Below are 21,995 nucleotides of genomic sequence, written 5' to 3' on the forward strand. Positions count from 1 at the left end.
CTCGTCAGCGATGTCGAGTATATCCATCTCTTTAAACGTTTCTCACAACGAATCCCAACGATTTTAAAAAGTTTACGTTCGTCGTACTGAGCCTCTTGAATGGCGATGTTTTCCCAATTTTCGTTGTTCTCTCAATCACTCGCTGTTCGTTCAACACGAGCATTTCCTCGCACCACGTCGCCGCAAGTGCAGTCTGATGGTAATCTCCTCTCCGCGAAAATCGATCAATCGTCCGTCTTGATCCACCACACGCAAGGTGATATCGGTAACGCTTCTCGCGATGACCGGAAGGTAAATGATTTGCGCCGGTGTTACCGAGACTTTATATCCCGGAGGCACGTTCGGTGAAAATTCGTGTATCGTATGCACCGACCTGTCGTTGGCGTACGCACCCGTGGTTATGCTGCATTCCACTCGAATAATGTTTACGTTGACGATGTTTACCGAGGAATCTGATTCGTGCAACTTTCTCGGTTCCAGTATACGACCCGTCGAAAATCCAAACAGCGGTCCGATGGTATTCGGTTTGGCGAAATTTATTCGAAAAGCGCACATGATTTCACTCTTCATGGTATTAACGTTGGGACGAAGTGACAATGGATAATCTTGCTCTTCACTTTTTCCTCGTTTTTGCAGTATCGCGCGTTTCAGATAAGAAGCAATGGCGTCCAATTCGTACGATCCTTCGGGAATTGTAATTTCTTCGTCATTGTCGTCGAAATAAAATTTATTGTTCGCTACCGTCACGTTCGGAATCGTGTTGTAGGTCTCCATCGTGGTTAGGCCGAGCTCGTAGTCCCCATCGCTCAAGTCTATCGGTGGAAAATAATCCACCGTGAGAACGCTGCTTTTACCGTTTAGAGTGAGCGTCAGCGACATTGCCGAGATTCCATCGACGACTGATGTCGATCGATGGCGGATCGATTTTTATATCTATTTTCTGGAGGAACAGGAGGCACAATTGTCCGCAGATTGTTTGATCGTACGTCTGGTAGACCGTGCGATTGTACGTTATCGTTGTATCGGTGTCTCCGAGGTAGCGTGTAAGCTCCTTCGGCGGTTGCAAATTGCCAAAGCTGTCAAAGTATACGGCGCGATCGCCTCTCTTGGCGTACGCCACCCAATGCGTGCCCGACCCGTCGACATCGTCCAAATTCACGATACCGCTCTCATTTTTATGTATCTTGTCGGGTAAAGCGTTACGCATATAGACACCTCGGAAATACGGTATTCGCATACGCTTCGCTATTTGTAACAACTGTAGATTGGTGGTGGCACCCGTGGGCATCTCTATCGTTTTTTCGACGTTTTTTTTTTTCTCTTCAATCCTTTGCCCCGCTTGTACGGAACGAAATAAATCCCCCGTCCTTCCATTGCTTTATTGTGACGTTTCGTCTCTTCGAGTTGTCGTCGCGCGGCCTTAGAGTCGTTCACCGCCTTTGCAACACCCGCCGCTCCACCGGCAAGCGAACCGATGACTCCCAAGAGCGGTAACAACGGTAACATACCACCGCGTTTCGCTGTCGGAAGCGTTCTCCTCTTGGTCTTCTTCTTTCTCTTTGTCATACCCATCCCCAATTTCGTCTTTGCTTTCATAGCAGCCCATACGGCGGTAGCAGCAGCCCTCTCACCGAAAGTCGCGTCCGCAGCGGTGATCCGCACTCGCGCTTTATCGGCGAGAACGCGATCGGCTGCGTGGCGGTCCGCTGATTCGCGGTTTTGCGAGTACGCGATGTCGTGATCGCGACACGCCGCGTCCAACGGATTGATACCTCGATCCCCTCGCGCGAGTCGTTTCCGCAGACGAGTCCCCGGCCCGCAAAATTGGTAGCCGGGTATATGCAGCTCCAACGGTAGTCGATTTATCACACTGTTCAGTAAACCGGCACCCTTGTATCGTTTCATAGAGCGCGAATTCTAACGTATCGCGTGTAAATCATATTTCCAACTGAGGTGTGTTTCGACAGCGCTCACCTATAAATAGGAGGCGCGTATCGATCATTAACCAGTAGAATATCAAAGTTTGTCGGACGACAAAGTACAATGAATAACCGGGATAATAAGAAGGAACGGAAGGAGGTGAATGTCGCAAACGTGTATCGCTAATCGTGTGTTTGAAACAATATTTTTTTTTTTTCAGGATAATGTCCGAATCATGTATGGAAATAGAGATATTTTAGATCTAGCGACAAATATCCGAGCACCGCTCTTTTCAACAACCGATGCTGCGCACTCGTCGCGTAATAACAAGGATGAGAAAAAGTCTGGTAAAAAAAAATGAAATTTGTACAACAACCGTACACGATCCGTGTGAAAAACATGGATGATAAGACGCAAGGGGTTTGTGAGAAGGCGTGCAGACACGGTAAAATGTTGCCAAACACGATACGCGGTATCATTTGCGGTCCCTCGAATTGCGGTAAAACCAATGTAATGATTAGTCTGCTGGAAAGTCCGAACGGTGTACGTTTCGAAAACGTGTACGTGTACTCGAAATCGTTGAATCAACCAAAGTATCGATATCTCGAAAGATTGCTCGGATCGATCGATGAAATCGGCTACTTTACATTCTCGGACAACAACACAATTGTACCGCACAGCGAGGCGTTACCGAATTCCGTATTCGTCTTCGACGATATAGCGTGCGACAAGCAGAATGCGATACGTGAGTACTTTGCTATGGGTCGACATTCGAAGGTCGATTGTTTTTATCTATGCCAAACGTATGCAAAAATACCGAAACATCTCGTGCGCGACAACGCGAATTTACTCGTAATATTCAAGCAGGATGGAACAAACCTTAAGCACGTCTACAACGATCATGTGAATACGGACATGACGTACGAAGATTTCGGTACATTGTGTCACGCATGTTGGCAGCACAAGTACGGATTTTTAGTGATAGACAAGGATAGTGCGATTAACGATGGACGTTACAGACGTGGTTTTAACGAGTTTGCGGTACCGCGGAATGGTTAGTTGTTCTCGAGACGTTGACGATGACGCTCGACACGAAAGATATCGACGAGAGGGAGAAGATCGCGAAGGAAATCGCTCGTACGAGCGAGTCGATTCGCAAGAAGCATCGGACGTTGAAGACGGGTAGAGTGGAGCAAGAGGTGCAATTGGAGAAACGGTTGAAACCGATCGTAGAGCCGTTGAAACGAATCGTCGAGAACATCAAGGGTGACGATGATTCGGTTGACGATCTCGAGATTAAAAACGAACCGGACATCAAACGAAAGCGGACAAGCTCTGAGAAGAAGAAAATCAAGCGTACCTCGTTGACGACACCGATACAGATTCCATTGACGCCACCGATACAAGCCTCGACTCCGTTCCAGCCGTAAAAATTGGTGTTTGAAGCGCCGACATATTTACCGACCGAAAACGTGTTCGAAACCACGGACCCGTCTTTCGTAACATCCGTGAGACAGACGATGCAAACGTCCGATGGTCGGGAAGCTCTGTACGGCCAAATGGGTCCGCTAGGTCAAGAGTACATCGGGGAGCTCTTGAGCGGTGACAAGAAGAGAGGGATCGACAACGTGTACGGTGTATACTTTAACGATGCGGGAACGTTTCTCGGAGACAAGGTCTTCGACATTGATAAAGACGACAATGTGATCGTGGACGGTGTGAAATACGCTGGCACACCCGGCCTGTTTGAATTAATATTCAAAAGACTTCCCGACGATACGCTGTGTACGGAGGATGACAAACAAAAGTACAAGAGCATACTACTCGCTACTAACGCTCACAGACGCGGTCATAACGCGCATTTACCTGTTTTGGGAAACAAAGGATACAAATACAAACATATCATCACACCTCTGATATCTAAGAAAGGTGAAGGTGTTGCACATCTCGACAGGAGAGGTGTGGGTCGCACGTTACCCAAGTGTAACGTACCACAGACCATGACTGTGACCGACAACGCGGTCGATTACGTGCACTGGGATGATCCGAACGAATTGGTGGATCGCCTTCGATTGCTGGACGCCTCCCGTCAGGCGGGAAACAACGCGCACGACAACGAGTTTCTCTCGATTATCGAGGAACTGCGCGAAGCTGGTCTGATTATAAATTGATCACAGCTTTTCAACTATCGCCAGTATTGCTCGTGTGATGCTACAGGAATGTCTATCAACAAATTCGGACTACAGCTAGGAGGAGAAAGCGTCAGGGTGACGAGACAGAGCGGCGGAGTCTCGAAGAATTACGTGCGCGAGAATTGTCTCTGCAAGGATGGTAAGGTTTTCAACGCCAAGTCGCGCGTGATCAGACATCTCGCCGACCCTGAAGCGGACACCGACGCCGTCAACAAGCTGCATCTGGATCATCACCTCAAGCTTATGAGCGATCGTGAGAATCGAAATCGTATGCTCTGTGAAAATTTTAAGCGAGAAGTACTTTCGAGACTCGAAGATTTGGAGAATACCGAGCGGACCTGGAAGAGAGACCACGACGATTACATCGAGACCAGATACGTGGCGTTGGAACGACAGATTCACGATCTGAGAGGTCTCCTCGACGAGAGTGTAGCGCGACTCGATGGAAAACTCGTCGATCGCGAGCGAGAGACGAAGAGTCTTGTCAAGCGAGAGATTCACAATCTTCGTAGAGCTGTGAGAAAAAATTTCATCGAATACTACGATGAGGCGATGAAGAAGAAGCAAAACGAATCGCAATGAGCGAGAAGGAAGCGGTGAGCCTGGAGAGGAGATCGCTGGACGAGCTCCACGCACCGGCGAGAAGAAACTTTACGCGTAGGCCAGTCGTCGTGAAAGGATACGACGATTTGTGGCAGGCTGACATTGTCGAGATGAGACCGTACTCGCGATCCAACGGCGGCTGCAACTACATTCTAACCGTTATCGATGTGTTGAGCAAGTACGCGTGGGCTATGTCCTTAAAGACAAAGGTGGAATCGAAACGTCCAAAGCATTTTCCGCGATATTTAGAGAGAGAATTCCGAAAAATTTGCAGACTGACCATGGAAAAGAATTTTACAACAGAGATTTCCAAAATCTTGTCAAGAAACACGGTATCAATCATTATTCGACATACTCGGTTATGAAGGCTTCGGTGGTGGAACGATTCAATCGCACGTTGAAGAACGAAATGTGGAAGTTTTTCACGCTCACGGGATCGTACAGGTGGATCGACTATTTACCGCGATTGGTCTCGGAATACAACGGTCGTAAACATCGTACGATCGGTATGCGCCCGATCGATGTCACTCCCGAGATCGCAAAGGGACTCTTGAGCACCGTGTACGGTAATATAAAAATTGCCGCGCCGGCGAAATTCAGGGTGGGTGATTCGGTGCGCGTGAGCAAATTCAAAACTGTTTTCGAGAAAGGATACACACCGAATTGGTCGACGGAGGTGTTTAAGATCGCCACGGTGCAACGTACCAATCCTGTGACGTATCTGATTAAAGATTATCGCGGAGATCCGGTCGCGGGAGGCTTTTACGAGTACGAATTGCTCAAGACCGCACAACCCGACGTTTATCTCGTGGAGAAGGTGTTGCGCCGAAAGGACGATAAGGTGTTTGTAAAGTGGTTGGGATTCGACAATTCACATAATTCTTGGATAAATAAAGACGATGTATTGTAATAAACTATGTATATTTTACACTGTATTATAATAAACTATTATACATTTATATACAAAGGTGTTCTTTATTACTACTACTACAATATGTTACAATATATACATTTAAAACTAACAATGATAATAATACATAAAATATTAAACTATATAAATTAAACACTATGTATATTACTAAGCATTATTTACAATTGTATCTTGCGATGTCCCCATGGTAGAGTGTCGGTGGAACCGGATACGACGTGCCGCTTATCGTCGTACGGACTGAGAGCGAGCTTTGACTCCGACACGGTGTACACCTCGTGCATCTTTGAGCGGATGCACGATTGACGTCGCGTCAGCTCGATTTCGGCGTTGAGGCACCGAGTGTAATCGTCGAACGTTATCGTTCTAGCGACTACATTCTTTTTTACACCTTTAACCTTTTTGGTGTCTTTTTGGTCGGTGACTTTCAACGCGTACATCTTCGCTCTCAATCCGACAAATTCCGTCATGATCGCACCGTTATTCTCGTCTTTCATCAGACCGGGTACTTTCTTGTTGGCGCGCGGCATACCGTAAGCGTTGTCCTCGAAGTAGTCGCTCGTGTCGAATTTGGATATATCGCGTTTCATATCCCGATACGCGTCCTCGCAGTGCAGAAAGTATATCAGACTGTCGGTATCGGTATACATAATTTTGCAATTGTCGCGGTAGAGAGGCGCCATGTACTCGTAGTGAAACTCGTACAAGCAGGTCTTGGATATGTCGAGGATGCACATACCCACGTAGATCGGCTTGTCGAATTTCACTTCGAGTTTTCGCAACTCTACGGCCATCAGATCCTCCGAGAACATGCTTCGGCTGTGGAAATTCGGTTTCACGATCATAGCCTCCGCTCCGTACCGACCCTCCCACTGTGTAACGAGCCGTACATCCGTGTGATTTCGCACATTCTCCATGGTTTTGCCGAAAACCGCGTTGTTCATCAATTTGTACAAATTTTTTTCGAAATCATTTTTCGCCCGTGTCCGAAACTGTGTATTCAGTTCTATGTATCCGCGGAGCCATGGAGATTGCGCGAATTGCAGTACGCGGTGAATCTCTGCAATTCGCAGACCATGTCGCACGCATTGCTGTAGATTACGGTAGTGAATGACATAACGCTGCTTATCGTACAGCGTTGCGAGTAACTTGAGCTCCCGCTTGCCGGGCGGCTTATCGCGCGTCGGGCAGAACGGCAGGTCGGCGTGCGCGTCGTGAAGATTCACCGGATACTCGAGATCGACTTCCAGCACATAACCGGTAGCCAAATCGGATGCAACGGACATTACGTTAAAGTTTTCGACATCATCGACCCATCGAAATTTGGCGTAGAGCAACGGTTGACACATTGCCCAGCCGTACAAGTTGTTTACATCAAAGTACATTAAGTACGATGACGGTTCCGATGGGTCGTAGGATGGCATGTATTTGTTGTTGGCGGCGGCGTATCGGTTGGAGCATTGGCTGAGACCGCCGCGTATACCGCGCTCGACAAACAGTACCATATCGATGTCCGTGAGCAACTCGAATTTTACACGCGTGTACTTCATCATAGCGTCCCACGTGTATCCCGGTAGAGTGTAGTAATGAGCGGGATCTAAACCGTAACTTTTAATACACATGTTTCGGAAATTTTCGAAAATATCCGCCAACAAAAGAACGTCTGTTTTCAAATACAAATCGCTGTATTGACCTAGATCTTCGATCAAAAAAGTTTGCCAGACGTTTGTCGCGTGCGCGTAATCGCTCTCGGATACCGTTTCTCCGGTGAGCGAGCTGTAAAACGATTCGCGCGATGGTAGGTTTGTGTCCCGGAGCTTGTCGACGCTGTCGACGTACTCGTAGGGAAACACGCCTTTCCGAGTAAGCAGATTGAAATTTTCCGCGGATAAATGTTTGAATTCCGATCGTGAAATTTTTAATTCATCTACAGTTAAATAAGATGCCAATTTGTCGAGACTCGTACTGAGAAATCTGAACGAATCGATGAATCGTAATTTAATGCAAATTTTGGAATTTTGATCCTCGGTATCTTTAACATTTTTTGTAAATGAAATGTAACGTTCTTTCGTCAGCGGTAACAATTCGACGTAGCCTTCGAAAGCATTGGCAACGTCTTTGATTATAAAATGCGCGTCGTAACCGGATAAATTGTGAAATATCACCGGGATAACGTCGGAGTCTATGTAATTTAGATTGCACGACGAGTGCGCGGCACCGCGGTAACGCCCGGTCAGATGACAATGATCGCGCACCCGCGTGTCATACGCTGTTAAGGGTTTCTCGCACACGTGACACGTTACGGCGCTACGGAATTTCTCCGATTCCTCCCGCGTAAGATCCGCCATGGGGACGACGGTGGTGCGGATCGCTTTCACGCGGTGCGTCAAATCGTGCAGTTCGTTGACGAACCACGCTGTGCAATCCTCACCGCGATATGACTTAAAACTAGAGAGTGAATTATCGTAAGCGCAACTTACATAGGGTGCTTTCCAATTGAAATATCCCTAGACACTTTCGTGCACACGGCGACACAAGTTATGTTCTAATTGCTGTAATCATCGACACAACACTACACTTTCGTACTCAGCCCGAAGGCTATTAGTTGGTTGTGTAAGCTTGTGTTTTTTTAGTGAAAAATAAATTACTAACTGCGGCGACTTGGGATGAGGTTAGGACATGGCATTTTTTGGCATTTATCAATAGAAAGGCGATTAAGAAAAAGAGCAATGGAAAATATAAAGCGTATCACTGAGGTAATAACTCGAATTATATAATATTATAATGATAAATTTTTGTTGGTATGAATCGTTTTTTATATTTAATAATTAAAATTAAGTCAATTTTGTTTTTCGTATTTGCAGGTTAAGTGTATTATGCTTCAACATTTATTCATATATTTTAATATATATATACGTGCGTTAATAATGATTTTATTTGGAATTGCTTACAGACAGATGGTACGAATTTTATGTGTACAACATGTTTCTTATCTCTGCCGGATAAGAAAGAATTACTTAAACATGTTTGTTTCGATGATAAAGCTATTGACTCGAATGAGGACATTATTTATTGTTTGAATGATAATGACATTGACTCAAATGAAGAAACATGGACATTTCAAAGTAGCATGGACATTTCAGATGATATCAATATAGAGCGAGAACCGTATAGCCCTCAATTAAAACATACAACTCCACCTAAAAAGCCCAAGAAGGATGGTAAATTATTTATATTTTATTTTTTCTATTATATTATATTTTATTTATGGCACATTAAATATGGACAAAAATAGAAAAACTACAAATTTTGAAACTATACAAGGAAAATAATTTACTCTTCAAATTTACAAATATTATGATTTGATCACTGACTTGTTTTGCAGTTGCTATGTGGACAGACAGCAGCACGCTAGCATTACTTACCTGTTACGAGGCAAGGAAAGAAGATCTTGATCATCCTGTTAAAAGAGGGAAAATATGGATATTAATAGCTGACGACCTTTCAGAGCTCGGTTATAAGGTACTATTAAAAACTCTTTTCCAAACATCTATAAAAATTTTTGTTAATTCCAATCCTATTAAATACATATTAAAGACCTTCAGTCTCTATACTGTATACACCTCCGGACATTGATTCTATCACTTATTTAAAGTAAATTGTTTTAAATTACATATATTTTATATTTATTTTATGCCTCATATCTGAAAGTGCGTGCATATACATATATTACATCGAGATATAAAGTACAGATATTGACATGCATGTGCAACTTAGAAAAATGTATCTCTGGCAAGTGACAGGATCAATAGATTAGAGACGTAAAGATTCATACATATTTTGTTAATTTCGATTATATTTGAAAATTATAGTTTTCCGGAGAACAGGTGAGATGGAAATTTAATACGCTCACTCGAAAATATAAAGACTGTGTTGATAACAGTAAAAGAACTGGTACTGGTGCCATGACATTTAAATTTTTTGACCATATGGAAAATATTCTTGGTGATCGGAAGACAGTACAAGGTCAAAGTACAATATCATCAACTTTTGCTAAGAAGAATCCAAAATCGAAATCATCAACTATTCCATCAACATTCATAGAACAAAGCGATACACCGAGCACATCAAGCACTGGAAGTACTAATAATACTAAGAAACAAAGTTATGAAAATTTATCAAAATCGTTATCAAATAAAAATAAGCAAGTTTTCGAAAAAGTGCCATTGTCAACCGCAGAAACAGCTGTATATTCCACATCTGTAAGCAATGTACAAAAGAGCAAGCGTCCTTTACATGGCTCAGGGAGTAGAACCGCAGCACGTAAAGTAGAGCTGGAAAAACAGTGGTTGCAGCATTTACAGAATTTAGCAGATAAAGATAAAATAAAAAAAGAGAAACAGGAAAATTACGAGAAAAGAAAAGCAGAAGAAATGCAAATGAAAAAGAAATTGATAGCATTAAAAGAAAGACAGTTAAATATAAAACAAAACACTGCTAAACGCAAGTTGGAGGAAGCAGCAGAATGGCATCGAGACAAATTACACATTGAAAAACAGAAATGTCGGTTGCTTAAAGAGCTATTGGAAACTCGTACTTCATTTAATAGTAAGAAACTTAAGACTGATACGGATAGTTCATGTGAAGACTGAAAAATGTGATAGTTTACATATATATTTTATTATTATTTTTATTTCTTAAGTACATTTTATTAAATAAGTAGTAAACATTCGTCGCAAATTGTTTAACATAGCGGATTTGATTTGCTCTACTTGGTGATATTTGTATATGTGACAATAATGTTCTTGTTTTATTTGTATTGTTTTTCTTAATTTTCCTAATTATTTGAAAGATAAATATTTAATTTTCATATTATATAAAATTAGTTTATTGAAAATGAGTATGTGTATGTATGAGCCTTTCTGTTTTTGTTTACTCTAAAGATCTTTATTTTTATTTCATAAAATATATTTAAATTTATATTGTCGCATAAGTAATACAATAAAAATATTTCTAAATAGTCTAAATAAGATTAATATTATATATTTAGACCTCAATATGCATATAATGTTACAAAGTGTTGTAGATGCAGATATAAAAACTTGTTTATCATTCATTACAATAAATAAAATGTTTAATTTTACGATATTACGAATCTTTATTTTTTTTCTTAGTTTTATTTCAAGTTAAAAAGTAAACAAAAAAATATGCAAAATTATTTATTCTGGAAATAACTCACGAAACATCTGCATTCTTCGATCTATTATTTCATTCCTGTTTCTATTAATATGTAAATTGTTTATTTCATAATTATCATCCGCAGCATTATCAAGAAAATTATTAATGTCATCAGCAAAGAATTCATTTTCATCATATTCTTTTATAGCAATGTTATGCATAATACAAGCGGCTGTTATTAATTTTGGAATAAATTCAATATTCAGTAATTCTAAAAATTTCAAACGACGGAAACGCCCTTTCAAGTAGCCAAACGCTCTCTCTACTGGCATTCGTGTTGAAGAGTGCAAGAAATTGAATTCAGACTGTTGTGCTGTTAAATGTCCATTATCTTTGAATGGCGGTACGAGCCAAGGTAATAATGGATAGGCTGAATCTCCTATTATACATGTTCCATTAGGAAAAATGTTTTCCATGTCATTTTGAGCAGTATCATACAGTAATGATCTTCTTAAAACACGTGCATCATGTAATGAACCCGGTTCTCCACAGTAAATGTTCGTAAACTTCATATCTGCGTCTACAACACCTTGTAACACGATAGAAAAAAACCTTTTTCGATTGCAATAATCTCTAGGATGATCAACAGGCCGTCGAATTGCGATATGAGTACCATCTATTGCTCCGATACATTTTCTTATTCCTCGTTTTGCCTCGAATTTTTGGGATGTCACGAGGATGGCATCATTTCCCTCTGGCCACTTTATCTCTTCGTCTAGTCTTGATAAAAGCCATTCCACAACACGATGTATTACACGAAAAATCGAGGACACAGATACATCGAATCTATCTCCCAAGGTTCGTAACGGCTCAGTATTTGCGAGATACCAAAGAAATATAAGGAAACTCCATTCAGCAGAGATTTTAAGCATACCAGAAGAATGGGACGGAATAAAATCACTTTGCTGCAACATGTCTGCAAATATAAAAATGAATGATACATATATTAAAAAAATATATAAATAATACACAATAATATTCAGTGTACCTATTTGAAGATATGCTGTATGTCGCTGTAATCTAAAATGTTCCTTGAAGACAATGTCACTGTATAAGTGGACAGTATCGAGGAACCCTTGAACTTTGCTATGTCTTCTTCCATGCATGAGAAGTTGATATAATGGAAATAGTATATCATTTCCAGCTTCTTCACTTGAAGAAGATGTATCAGATTCATTAGAATTGATTATTTCACTAATACTATCATTGAAAATATTTGAACTTGAACTAGTATTAACAGAGCTGGACGTTAGTTCAGTAGCAATTGCTATGATTACTTTCTCTTCTATTTCTGATTGTGAAATTGCTTTTTTATTTATATATTATATCTATGAAATATCAATAATTAAATAAATAATTAAATAGTAGGTATGTTTCGCTATAAAATTTAATAAACAATTATTAGTTACTTACGTATATACATAAGTATACGTAACATTGAAAAAAATTAATTGTAAAATATCTTTTTTAAACAGATTATTTCCTTAGAATTATTTCTTTATAATTATTTCCTTAGATTATTTCCGTAGATAGAAGATGGAAATGCAGTTACCATCACCATAGATTATAAAATACTAAGGTATGGGTATGGCATTTGAAAATAATCCTAATTCTATTCGAAACCGCATACACATTAGTACACACTTTGTTCCAATTGAGTCGTGCACAACACTGCACTTTGTGCATTCTTGTGTACGTTTGTGTTAAGATGTGTTAAGCAATTGGAAAGCACCCATAATATCCTACGCTAAAGGCTCTGTGATGTTGGTAGGCGTAAGTAGTACCGTCCTGATCCTCCTTTTTCTCGAGCGTACATTCGAGATCGGCGTACACTACGAACGGAACCCGCTCCTTCCGATTGTAATTCCAGAACGTCAGCCACTTGTCCTCGCCGGGGAGAACGACGGCGCAGTCGTTCATTTTCCCGCAGTCGACGCTGTGGACTGACAACTTCTCCCGTGTATAAAAGTAGTGTAAACACCTGTAATAATTTATTTGATTAAAACTATAAAAAAAAAAAAAATATTGATTTATTTTATACGCATCTTTTTACTTACCGATCGCAAATGTACTTTTTATTTGCGTGCTTGCTCAGTTGCGAGCTCACCAACCGCGACTAGTTTTTGATGCACACAAAGTGTGCATCGTTGTTTTTACACACGTAGAGCAGGTTGACGTGCTTCTCCTTTTTGTCATCGGCGAGCCGCAGAGGGACGATTTTTGAGTCTTCGGTGGTGAAGACGTTGACGGAGATGGCGTTTAGTTTCTCGAACTTTGTTATTTGCGGAAGCGTCATGGGGAACTCGATATCGCACAGGTTGAGCACCGTCGAGTAATGTGGGTATTCGATTGTTCTGTCTGAATTTTTTTCCGCAGGATACAAGGCTGCTACCACCGCCCACGCAAAGCACGCATTATCGTTTGATTTAACATTGACCACCGCCCTTTTTAGCATAATTTGCCACGGTAACTCGATGTGGCATCCCGCGTGCAGAGGATTGAACTTGTTCACATTGACGGTGAGATTCAGGATACGCGACAACGCCCATCCGCTATCGCGTTCCTGAAACTCCTCCAGAGCCGCCAGAATATCATCCTCCACGTGCCGCGTGTACCACTCGTTGAGATCGGATGTGGGAAACAACTCGTAATTTTTGGTGGCGATGGTCTTCACAGCAGTCTTGTCGCCCGCGACGAATTCCCCGTTGAACGCGGTGTTAATCTTGACGCTGTTGTGTTCCGCCATGACGCCCTGGATCCGCTCGATAACCGTATTTTTTACATTTTCAAAAAATTCACGAGGATCTATATAGTTTTGATTGATAATCGCACCGGTCAGCACACGGTTCCTAAACGCCGTCTCGATCTCCTTCCACGTGTAGCCCTTCTTCTCGTATCCACCGTATCCGGCACCGACGGGCACGAAACGCTCGTGTAGGGCGTCCCTCACACCCTCCAGACGCACAATTTGCACCACCAGAGAGTTGACTACTCCGGTGCGTTGCCTCTTGCAACATTGTTCCTTGAGAGAATCGAGGTACTCGTTGCACTCGTAGTCCCATGGAAGGAACTCTCCCGTCGTTTTGATATTCGCTGCTCGTACGGTAAGATCGCGCTCCTTCTCCATTTTGAACAACTGTGATTAGTCGTTTTTTTCTCACTCGCTTTATATATACCCGTTTGTTGCACACGACACCAACTATAAGCATAACGATGATGCATTCCGACAACATGGCGCTGTCTACAATTTGTATTAACAATCCTTATCTTTTCTCTTCCGGGAATTATTGTAATATGATATCCTCACCACTCCGAATTTACCCCCTCTCCTCCAAACATGATGACGCAATTTAAACAGGCGCTCTACTTTGATGCGCGCGTTGTAGGATAAGTCGGTATAGCGGATAAGATGGCACGGAAAAATAATAAAAAATTTTAATTACAGTTGAAATAATATTTATTAATATGTATTGTTACAACTCCGCAAAAACCTGAGTCACCAGTTCACAATCAATTATATTATTTTTATCGAATAAATCGCTTTTGCGAATCGCCACGTGATCGGGGTCTTTCGCATTTCTCGCGATTTCTGAAAAGTGTGCGAACTTGACATCAACTGTACCGGTGATGTTGTTCAACGAATGATTGATACAGTCTACGCAATATTCAAGTGCAAACATGTTACACACGGTTTGGTTTGACATGATTAAACATAATGCTGATGTTGCCAGGCGCATTACTTTTAGGTTGTTCATTTTTCCAAAACTTAACGTGCAGTGTCCAACGGTCTGAGACGGTGCTTCGTCCGCATCATTCTTAAAGAAGCTGGCGATGATGCTCCGTTGATTCATGAGTTCTTTCCATACGTCGTATGATAGACGTAGCTCCTTGCCATGGTTGTCACCGAGAGCGATTTCCACACGGCTCGGCGTTGAGACGTTGATTCCGATGTCGAGATATTTGTAACTGGTTTTTGTCAACGGGTATCTTCTAACCAAGATCCTAGATGATTCTTTTTCCATCTTTGACATATTACTTTTTTGTTTTCTGTGAAAAAATAAATTGTTAGTTTAAAAGTATAACAATTAAGTTTAAAGATGTAGCTAAAGAAACGACATACTCGTTGGGTAATTGCAGCTTCTTCGCACTCTGCTGTTTGTTGATCTGATTATTCACGGTTAACATGGTGCAAAACATCGTTGCTAGTAAACGTCACAGCGAACTAGTGATTTTCTCAATGATTTCGAACGACTGATGGTTCCTATTCTTTTTCACTTGCTTTATATACCCGCTTGTTGCACACGACATTGATTAAAACTATCGATGATTCATATTTGCATTAACAATCCTTATCTTATCTCTTCCGGGAATTATTGTGATCTGATACCCCCCACCATTCCAAAATTACCTCCTCTCCTCCAAACACGATGACGCATCTAGCAACATGGCGATGCCTACAATTTGTATTAACAATCATTATCACACCCTCTAAGAAACGGCGCTCAAATACTGCCTCTTTGTTCTAAAATACAGCGATGACGCAATCCGTAAATCTGCACGAACCTGCATACTATAAACATAATGATTCCGACAACATGGCGCTCTACTTTGATGTGTAGAAAAAAAACCTGCACCAATAAACAGTTCTCTTTCCAATAAACAATCCTTATCTTTTCCGGGAATCCTTATCTTGCGATTTGTATTAACAATCCTTATCTTCCGGGAATTATTGTAATCTGATACCCCTACCACTCCACATTTACCCCCTCTCCTCCAAAAACGATGACGTTATTACCCCCTCCACTGTTATCTGATACCCCTCTTTCCCTCTTCACCCGCGCACCCCTTCAGATCCCTGAGTTAGAATCATCATTGCTATACTACTAATGTCTAGTTTCCTTTTGTTTAATTTCTGACGCCCGTATTTTCCGTGGACGTGAGCGTGTAGAACTTTTTTTACTACTCCAATGTAAATAAGGTGTAAAGGCTCGAATGGAACTTGTGTTACTAGTCCTACCACAGGCTCTAAAGGGCTTTGGCCTTTATGGTGGTCTTCGTCTACCATATCTTTATATTCTTGATCAGTTCTTAATGGATGATGAATCCCCGGAAAAACCATAGTTCCCCGAAAAAATATTGCTTCGCTACGGAGACCTTTGACCTTACATTTGGAACACGCATTTGACGACATGTGCCCATAATGATTTAATGCAAATGCTCTTGCCGGTGCATCGGCAATAAAACAACGAATGATTAATGGTAACCGTCGATCGTTTATAATAATACCACCTTCATCTCGAATGTCGATAATTTCTTTAACAAATTGTTCAAAAAATTCAAATGCATTAGATGGTTTTCCTGATCCTTTAAAAACTCCTGCTATTATAGGCCGTTTATCGGGGTAATTGTAAGTTCTATACTCTGAATAGGCCAAATTTGAGCAGTACCATTGTTGTGGATTTGTGCACCGTCGGTACTGAAATCAATTTCTATTGTCTCTTGCAGCATATCTTCAGGAAGACTTTCTAATTTTTTTTTAGGTGTACATTTGACACCTAAATGAAAATATTCTCCTCCAGAAATTTTTTTAATGTGCCTCGTAGCATTAGTAGGCGTTTGTAGTAATGTTCTTGTGTCGTTGGGTAAATATCTTAGGTTAAAAGGAAAGTTTTGCATTGTTTTCAGTAGTATATTTCCTTGTTTATGATTTAAATTTCCTGTTAAGAAAGCGTTTGCCAATGCTCTTTTCTTCAACTCGTCCAGATTTTGTAGGTTATTGTCATTTTCATCTTCCGAAGAATTTGAAGACATGTTATATTCTGCTATTAGATTATCCTGAACTTCAACGTTATCAGCATCTCTTCCTTTTTTTTCGTTTTTATCATTTTCAGCGGAAGTGCCTTCACCATCTTCTATTCTTTCCTCATTGATAGAAGAATCCTCATTGTAAACAATACATCTCTCATCATTGTGAATATCGTTATCAAATACAGATGGACCAGGATCTTCTGCCGCTTCATTCTCTGAAGCGTCAGACGATGTAGAGTTCGAACTATTCAAATCATGTGCTACGGATTCTGAGTATCTTGAATGACCTTGTATAATAGATAACCGCCTTCTTTTCTGACTTGCACTTAGTTGAAGAAATGGTTTAAATTTTGTTGACATTCTTTTCTAAGCGTCGTTCGTAGTTGGTATAATACAGTCAGAAAAATAATTAACAATGCAATAATTCATTACAATATTTGTGATTAACATTATTAATCATTAATAATACAGATATCAGCCAATTAAAGATAAAATTAAAGTTTACAATTAAATTTTTTATGTTACATCAATTAAAATTAATTAAGAGAAAAAAGAGCCACGTTGAGGTTGACCGTGCAAAATTATATTATATCTACTAAGAGACTTACTAAAATTGCACACAAATCTACTGTATAATTTCTCTCCGTAAAGAAAAGCAACAATATTGATATGTAATTGTCTTGTATAAATTGTTTTATACAAATTGCAATGATATATATTGTTGTGTGTCGAAAGACTACAACGAGATATTTTAATTTAGCAACGCTATTGTTTAAAGAATTAGCAAATAAAACTTTCAACTCGAAACACGTTCTCAGAAAGACGAATAAGGTATTTAAAATTAACAAAGATATTGACCAATGCTATTCTTTAGACAAGTAACAATCGATTATAATTAAACGCTGAGGCGTTAACCGCATGAGGAAACAATCGGCGGATTGCCTCACAAACAAGCGAAGCAGATCAGCATTCACGGAAAAGCAGACGTTGCTAACCTTGATACTGATCTGTATAAAAGAAGGTGACTCGATTGTCACCACGGGTTTTTTAAGTTTGATCTAAGCACAAGCTGCACGTCGGTATCGCGAACTCCGAGTTCGTATCTTACGCGATCGTAACGACTGTGAGGAAGCCGTTAAATAAAGTGTACGCGAGTGCTAAGTGAATAAAGATATTTTATTTCTCATTGAACATCGTTCAATAATTATCTCCCTTGGATCAACCCCCTTGGCCCTACACGACGGATCCCGAATCCTGCGTTGGCCCGCGACGAGATCTTTGAGTCACGGGCACGGCGTAACAATTTACTGTGCACAATAAGTTAAGATAGGTAATATTTCTCTCAGTGAAGAAAAGCATCATTCTTTGCTCTCTGTAAACAATTTATACCTCTCATTTATACCATATATATATATATATATATATTGTGTTGGTTAATGTATGTATATAATTCAGAAATACTCACAATCCTCACAATGATATGTGCCGGCCTGGTAGCTTTCAAAAGTGGCCCTTGTGTCGCTGGAGAACGCAAGTATGCAAATCACCAATTGTTATCTGGATAATAAAGATTTAATATAACAATGTTAATATTTATTATATCTAATGCCCGTATATTAATATTTCATTTAATTTATATAATATTCCATTTAAAATTTAATTAAAAATACATACAGTATTTCATTTAAAATTTAATTCTAGTTTTTTGTTTTGTAATTATTATATAATAATTTTTAGAACAGATTCTTCAATGAAGAGTTTAAAAAATTTTTAAATATATACAAATATAAAAAGAAATCCATGTACTAATAATGTCTAATGGTCATTAAAAGTTGTATTAAGAATAAACATTTTCATGATTCATGATCAAAAAATCTATTGCCAAAACAGTGTTAGCAAAAGTTATTTTTTACGATGATATTTATTTATATAAAATAAAAGTTGAATACTTTAGAAATAAATTGATAAAAAATTAAAATTTTGAATATCTTACACATATAAGTTTTTAACTTGTCATTGCATGATATTTCTAGGTTACAAGTCTATTAACAGAAAGTGTTTATTTGTGAAATTGCGATGTAATGTGTCTAATTGCTTTGTCAACTTTTGGCTAATAAAAGTACAGCTATTCATTTCTGACCATATTTCATTATATGTATTTACTCTGTTTGATTACAAATTGGAAATTCGCTATTCAGGAGGTTTTTACCGCACTATTGTAAAATTATTTATTTATGTGATATCATAAAGATTTACGTTAAGTAACACGTACTTTAGATAATTACTGTACTCGAAAACAACTCGTGATATAAATAAGGAGCATTTCCTTACAACCAACTGTAAGAATCTCTTAGGATAACACCGATGTCGGTAAACGATATCGAATCGATTAGTCCTCATATATATCATTGGGGGCACTAATATACATTTCCAAAGATGCGCAAATCGCATCTGCGGCTCCGGAAATTAGAATATTCGAGAAAGCTCGAGAACAGTCGAAGACAGAAAGTATATAAACGAGTGCAAAGAGGTCACAAGGCTTTTTCGGCTCTTGTTAGTAGAGAGAAAAGTATAGAGATATAAGTGCGAGTGTTTCACAGCGTAAAGGACTTCGCTTAAGGAAAGCTCCGCCCATACAGCACAGAACATTGCAATTACATTGCAGCAATGTTACAATCTTGCAAGTTGCAATGTAATATTGTTGAGACATTATTGCAACCTGTAATTGTAATATTTCATGAGAATGTGACAGCAACATTCCAATAACATTGCAATAGCAATATTCGGTAATCGCTAGTTCGTTCGTTTACCGCTATGCGACGCGCGTTGCAAAATCTATCTCGTATTTAAGTTTTAGTCATGATGATTATATGAAACTTGCAAAGATTAGTAAGATTAAAGACATAGTAATTATTTTTATCAGTTTAATTTTTCTGATACGACCTCAACACAGGGAATTCAGATATTGAACTGATTGTTCAAAAATCGGACAGATAAATGTCCGAATAAATAAAAATATATGCAACATTATTCTAAGATTGCAATAACAATACATTATTGCAAATTCATTACATTGCAATATTACTGTAATATTTCGTTACAATCTTCCTAAAAGCGGACATTTTAACGTTGCTGCAATCCCACAGCAATGATGCAACAACATTTTGCAGTGAATTTGCAATATTGCAACATTACGATGAAAGATTGATGCAATGTGTATGCAATCTTTGTGTACTGTATGGGCGTTGATCTCAGAGGCAATAAAGGACTTTTGCCAATCAATTGTTAAATAACTGGTCAATTTTCCAAGAAGGACTTTGGAAAAGGGCTAGCTAGCTACAAGTTAAAAGAAATACATATATTTCTAACAAAGATAAGTTTAGTGGATAAGACATTTATCATATCTGTAAGAAATTGGGTTCATAACGGACATTCACATATTGTTCATTCTTAAATATATTAATTATTAATTGTTAACTAATCATTAAATTGAATTTCCTGACAAACAATATAAGAACGATCTTACACAACCAAGAAACACATTGGCACGCTACACTGACTACAAAGTTACATTTAGGTATCTTGTCGTTCGTCTTATATGATATGTAGATACAGGCAACCACGATTGACCACGACCGCGAAAAAGCAAATGCAACACTTTTGCAAACTTTTCTATAAAAATACAATATAAAAATGTGAGGTTATAACAAAGATTTCATATGACAATATTAATATTTATTATATCTAATGCGTACTTACCAAAAACAGCAAATTAATCGTCAGTCCAATGCCACGGTGTCACAAATATTTTGTACAAATCAATCAAAGCAGCAATAACTATTAAGTACACCAGGCACAAAACGGCACACTTATGAATTAAGCGGAAATGAGAATGACGCGATAAAATGAATTCTCGGCACATAGCACCACAGATGTCTATACTAGTACTAGATCGCTAACTTCGTCAAAAGGCCGGCAGGATTTCCGGTTTCGGCCATGACACCCTACAACAAAATGGCGACAATGCGTGTGTAATGTGTATAGGCCCTCACACACAAAATGACATAACTGCATATGCATAACATAAGACCGTCTCGACCAATGAACATCTAGCATAAAGGTGCCATATTGATTTACATAGCATGTTCATTGGTCGAGACGGTCTTATGCTATGCATATGCAGTTATGTCATTTTGTGTGTGATGGCCTTATATCTGTACGTGCGTATGCACATGTGATACCCGGCGTGGTGATACAAATTGATAATATTGTAAAAATTCTTGAAAGATGCCGAGCAGTTGTTGAGCAGTTGTTGAGCAGTTGTTGAGCAGTTGTTGAGCAGTTGTTGAGCAGTTGCTGAGCAGTTGTTGAGCAGTTGTTGAGCGGCCATTTTGTTGTAGGGTGTCATGACCGAAACCGGAAATCCTGCCAGCCTCAGTTTTTCCATACGTCAAAGCCTAAAGTTAGCGATCTAGTACTAGTATAGACATCTGTGCATAGCACTCACGTCGTGAGAGGAGGCACAGTCGCGCATGGCGTAAACTGCATAGTGCGATTTATTGCTCCCGCACGCATGTCCCTATCACGTCGTACAGGCAAAGTGATAGCACTGTGCAGATATGGTGTGATACTCACATCGTGCAGGTAATATGAGCCCGCACGATTTGTTATCTGGGACTTTTCACGCAAAACAAGATTCTACATGGGTTTACGAATTTCTACGTAAAGCGAGATTGAATCTACATCCTATGTGTATAGTTTGTTGATGGTGGAACCCCCCTACGGGAGGTCTATATAATTGCCCCCCCCCCTCCTAACGCAAATCGTAAAAACATTTATATATTCGGATTGTACATCGTTTGTACATAAATGTACTATGATTTTTATCGTTTGTACATTCTTCGTTAATTTAAAAAAAAATTACAAAGTTTTCATAACAGTGCTAATGATAGTTAGCCCCCCTATGTCGCAATTACGTCACGTATACTATAATTTATGAATTTATCGTGCTTAATCGTTTGTACGTCGTTTGTACATTATTAATAATTGGTTAAATTTATATTCTAACATTTTGTTTTTGTTTAAAACGCAAAATGAATAATTTTTATTTGAATATGGCGGGTACGGAGCACGGAGCGGGTGCGCATGCGTTTTAGTAACTTCTTGCTAGAAAATGGCAGATAAATCTTCAAAGTGCATTTACATTAATGTCAATTTTACCAACATCAAGACTGAAATATGATAGTCAACTGCTGAAACAAAAAAAAATCACTGAAGTATTTCATGTAAATGCTGAGGGCCATGGC

At 39.6% G+C, this 21,995-nt stretch overlaps 6 protein-coding genes across 7 annotated transcripts; 3 read left to right on the forward strand and 3 right to left on the reverse strand.

Annotated features, from left to right (window-relative positions):
- Positions 1 to 3,350: 3,350 nt before the first annotated feature.
- On the forward strand, positions 3,351 to 4,196 carry LOC136998996 (uncharacterized; the record flags this gene model as incomplete). The annotated part of the gene is made up of 1 exon (XM_067352389.1): positions 3,351 to 4,196. A coding segment is annotated over one exon (741 nt), but the record flags the coding sequence as incomplete, so codon positions are not given.
- A 494-nt stretch (positions 4,197 to 4,690) lies between these two features.
- Positions 4,691 to 5,625, forward strand: LOC136998997 (uncharacterized). The gene is made up of 3 exons (XM_067352390.1): positions 4,691 to 4,893; positions 5,019 to 5,316; positions 5,500 to 5,625. The coding sequence occupies exons 1-3, from the start codon at positions 4,691 to 4,693 to the stop codon at positions 5,623 to 5,625; spliced, it is 627 nt and encodes a 208-aa protein (XP_067208491.1).
- A 179-nt stretch (positions 5,626 to 5,804) lies between these two features.
- Positions 5,805 to 7,991, reverse strand: LOC136998998 (uncharacterized). The gene has a single exon (XM_067352391.1). It carries the CDS (start codon positions 7,989 to 7,991, stop codon positions 5,805 to 5,807), a length of 2,187 nt encoding a protein of 728 aa, XP_067208492.1.
- Positions 7,970 to 10,295, forward strand: LOC136998864 (uncharacterized). The gene is made up of 4 exons (XM_067352204.1): positions 7,970 to 8,399; positions 8,597 to 8,864; positions 9,029 to 9,165; positions 9,516 to 10,295. The coding sequence occupies exons 1-4, from the start codon at positions 8,310 to 8,312 to the stop codon at positions 10,293 to 10,295; spliced, it is 1,275 nt and encodes a 424-aa protein (XP_067208305.1). The 5' UTR covers positions 7,970 to 8,309.
- A 523-nt stretch (positions 10,296 to 10,818) lies between these two features.
- Positions 10,819 to 12,872, reverse strand: LOC136998865 (uncharacterized). Its single transcript, XM_067352205.1, has 2 exons — positions 11,870 to 12,872; positions 10,819 to 11,797 (listed from the first exon to the last, which is right to left on the reverse strand). The coding sequence occupies exons 1-2, from the start codon at positions 11,985 to 11,987 to the stop codon at positions 10,863 to 10,865; spliced, it is 1,053 nt and encodes a 350-aa protein (XP_067208306.1). The 5' UTR covers positions 11,988 to 12,872; the 3' UTR covers positions 10,819 to 10,862.
- A 100-nt stretch (positions 12,873 to 12,972) lies between these two features.
- On the reverse strand, positions 12,973 to 20,835 carry LOC136998866 (uncharacterized). Of its 2 annotated transcripts, XM_067352207.1 has the most exons (4): positions 20,449 to 20,835; positions 18,155 to 18,246; positions 15,002 to 18,061; positions 12,973 to 14,928 (listed from the first exon to the last, which is right to left on the reverse strand). In XM_067352207.1, exon 4 carries the CDS (start codon positions 14,006 to 14,008, stop codon positions 12,998 to 13,000), a length of 1,011 nt encoding a protein of 336 aa, XP_067208308.1. In that variant the 5' UTR covers positions 14,009 to 14,928; positions 15,002 to 18,061; positions 18,155 to 18,246; positions 20,449 to 20,835; the 3' UTR covers positions 12,973 to 12,997. The 2 variants fall into 2 exon arrangements, with proteins under 2 accessions (XP_067208308.1, XP_067208307.1); XM_067352206.1 differs by having other exon boundaries at positions 12,973 to 18,061.
- Positions 20,836 to 21,995: the final 1,160 nt, after the last annotated feature.

This window comes from Linepithema humile, chromosome 3 (genome assembly GCF_040581485.1).
Source record: "Linepithema humile isolate Giens D197 chromosome 3, Lhum_UNIL_v1.0, whole genome shotgun sequence".
Classification (NCBI taxonomy): Eukaryota; Metazoa; Arthropoda; class Insecta; order Hymenoptera; family Formicidae; genus Linepithema; species Linepithema humile.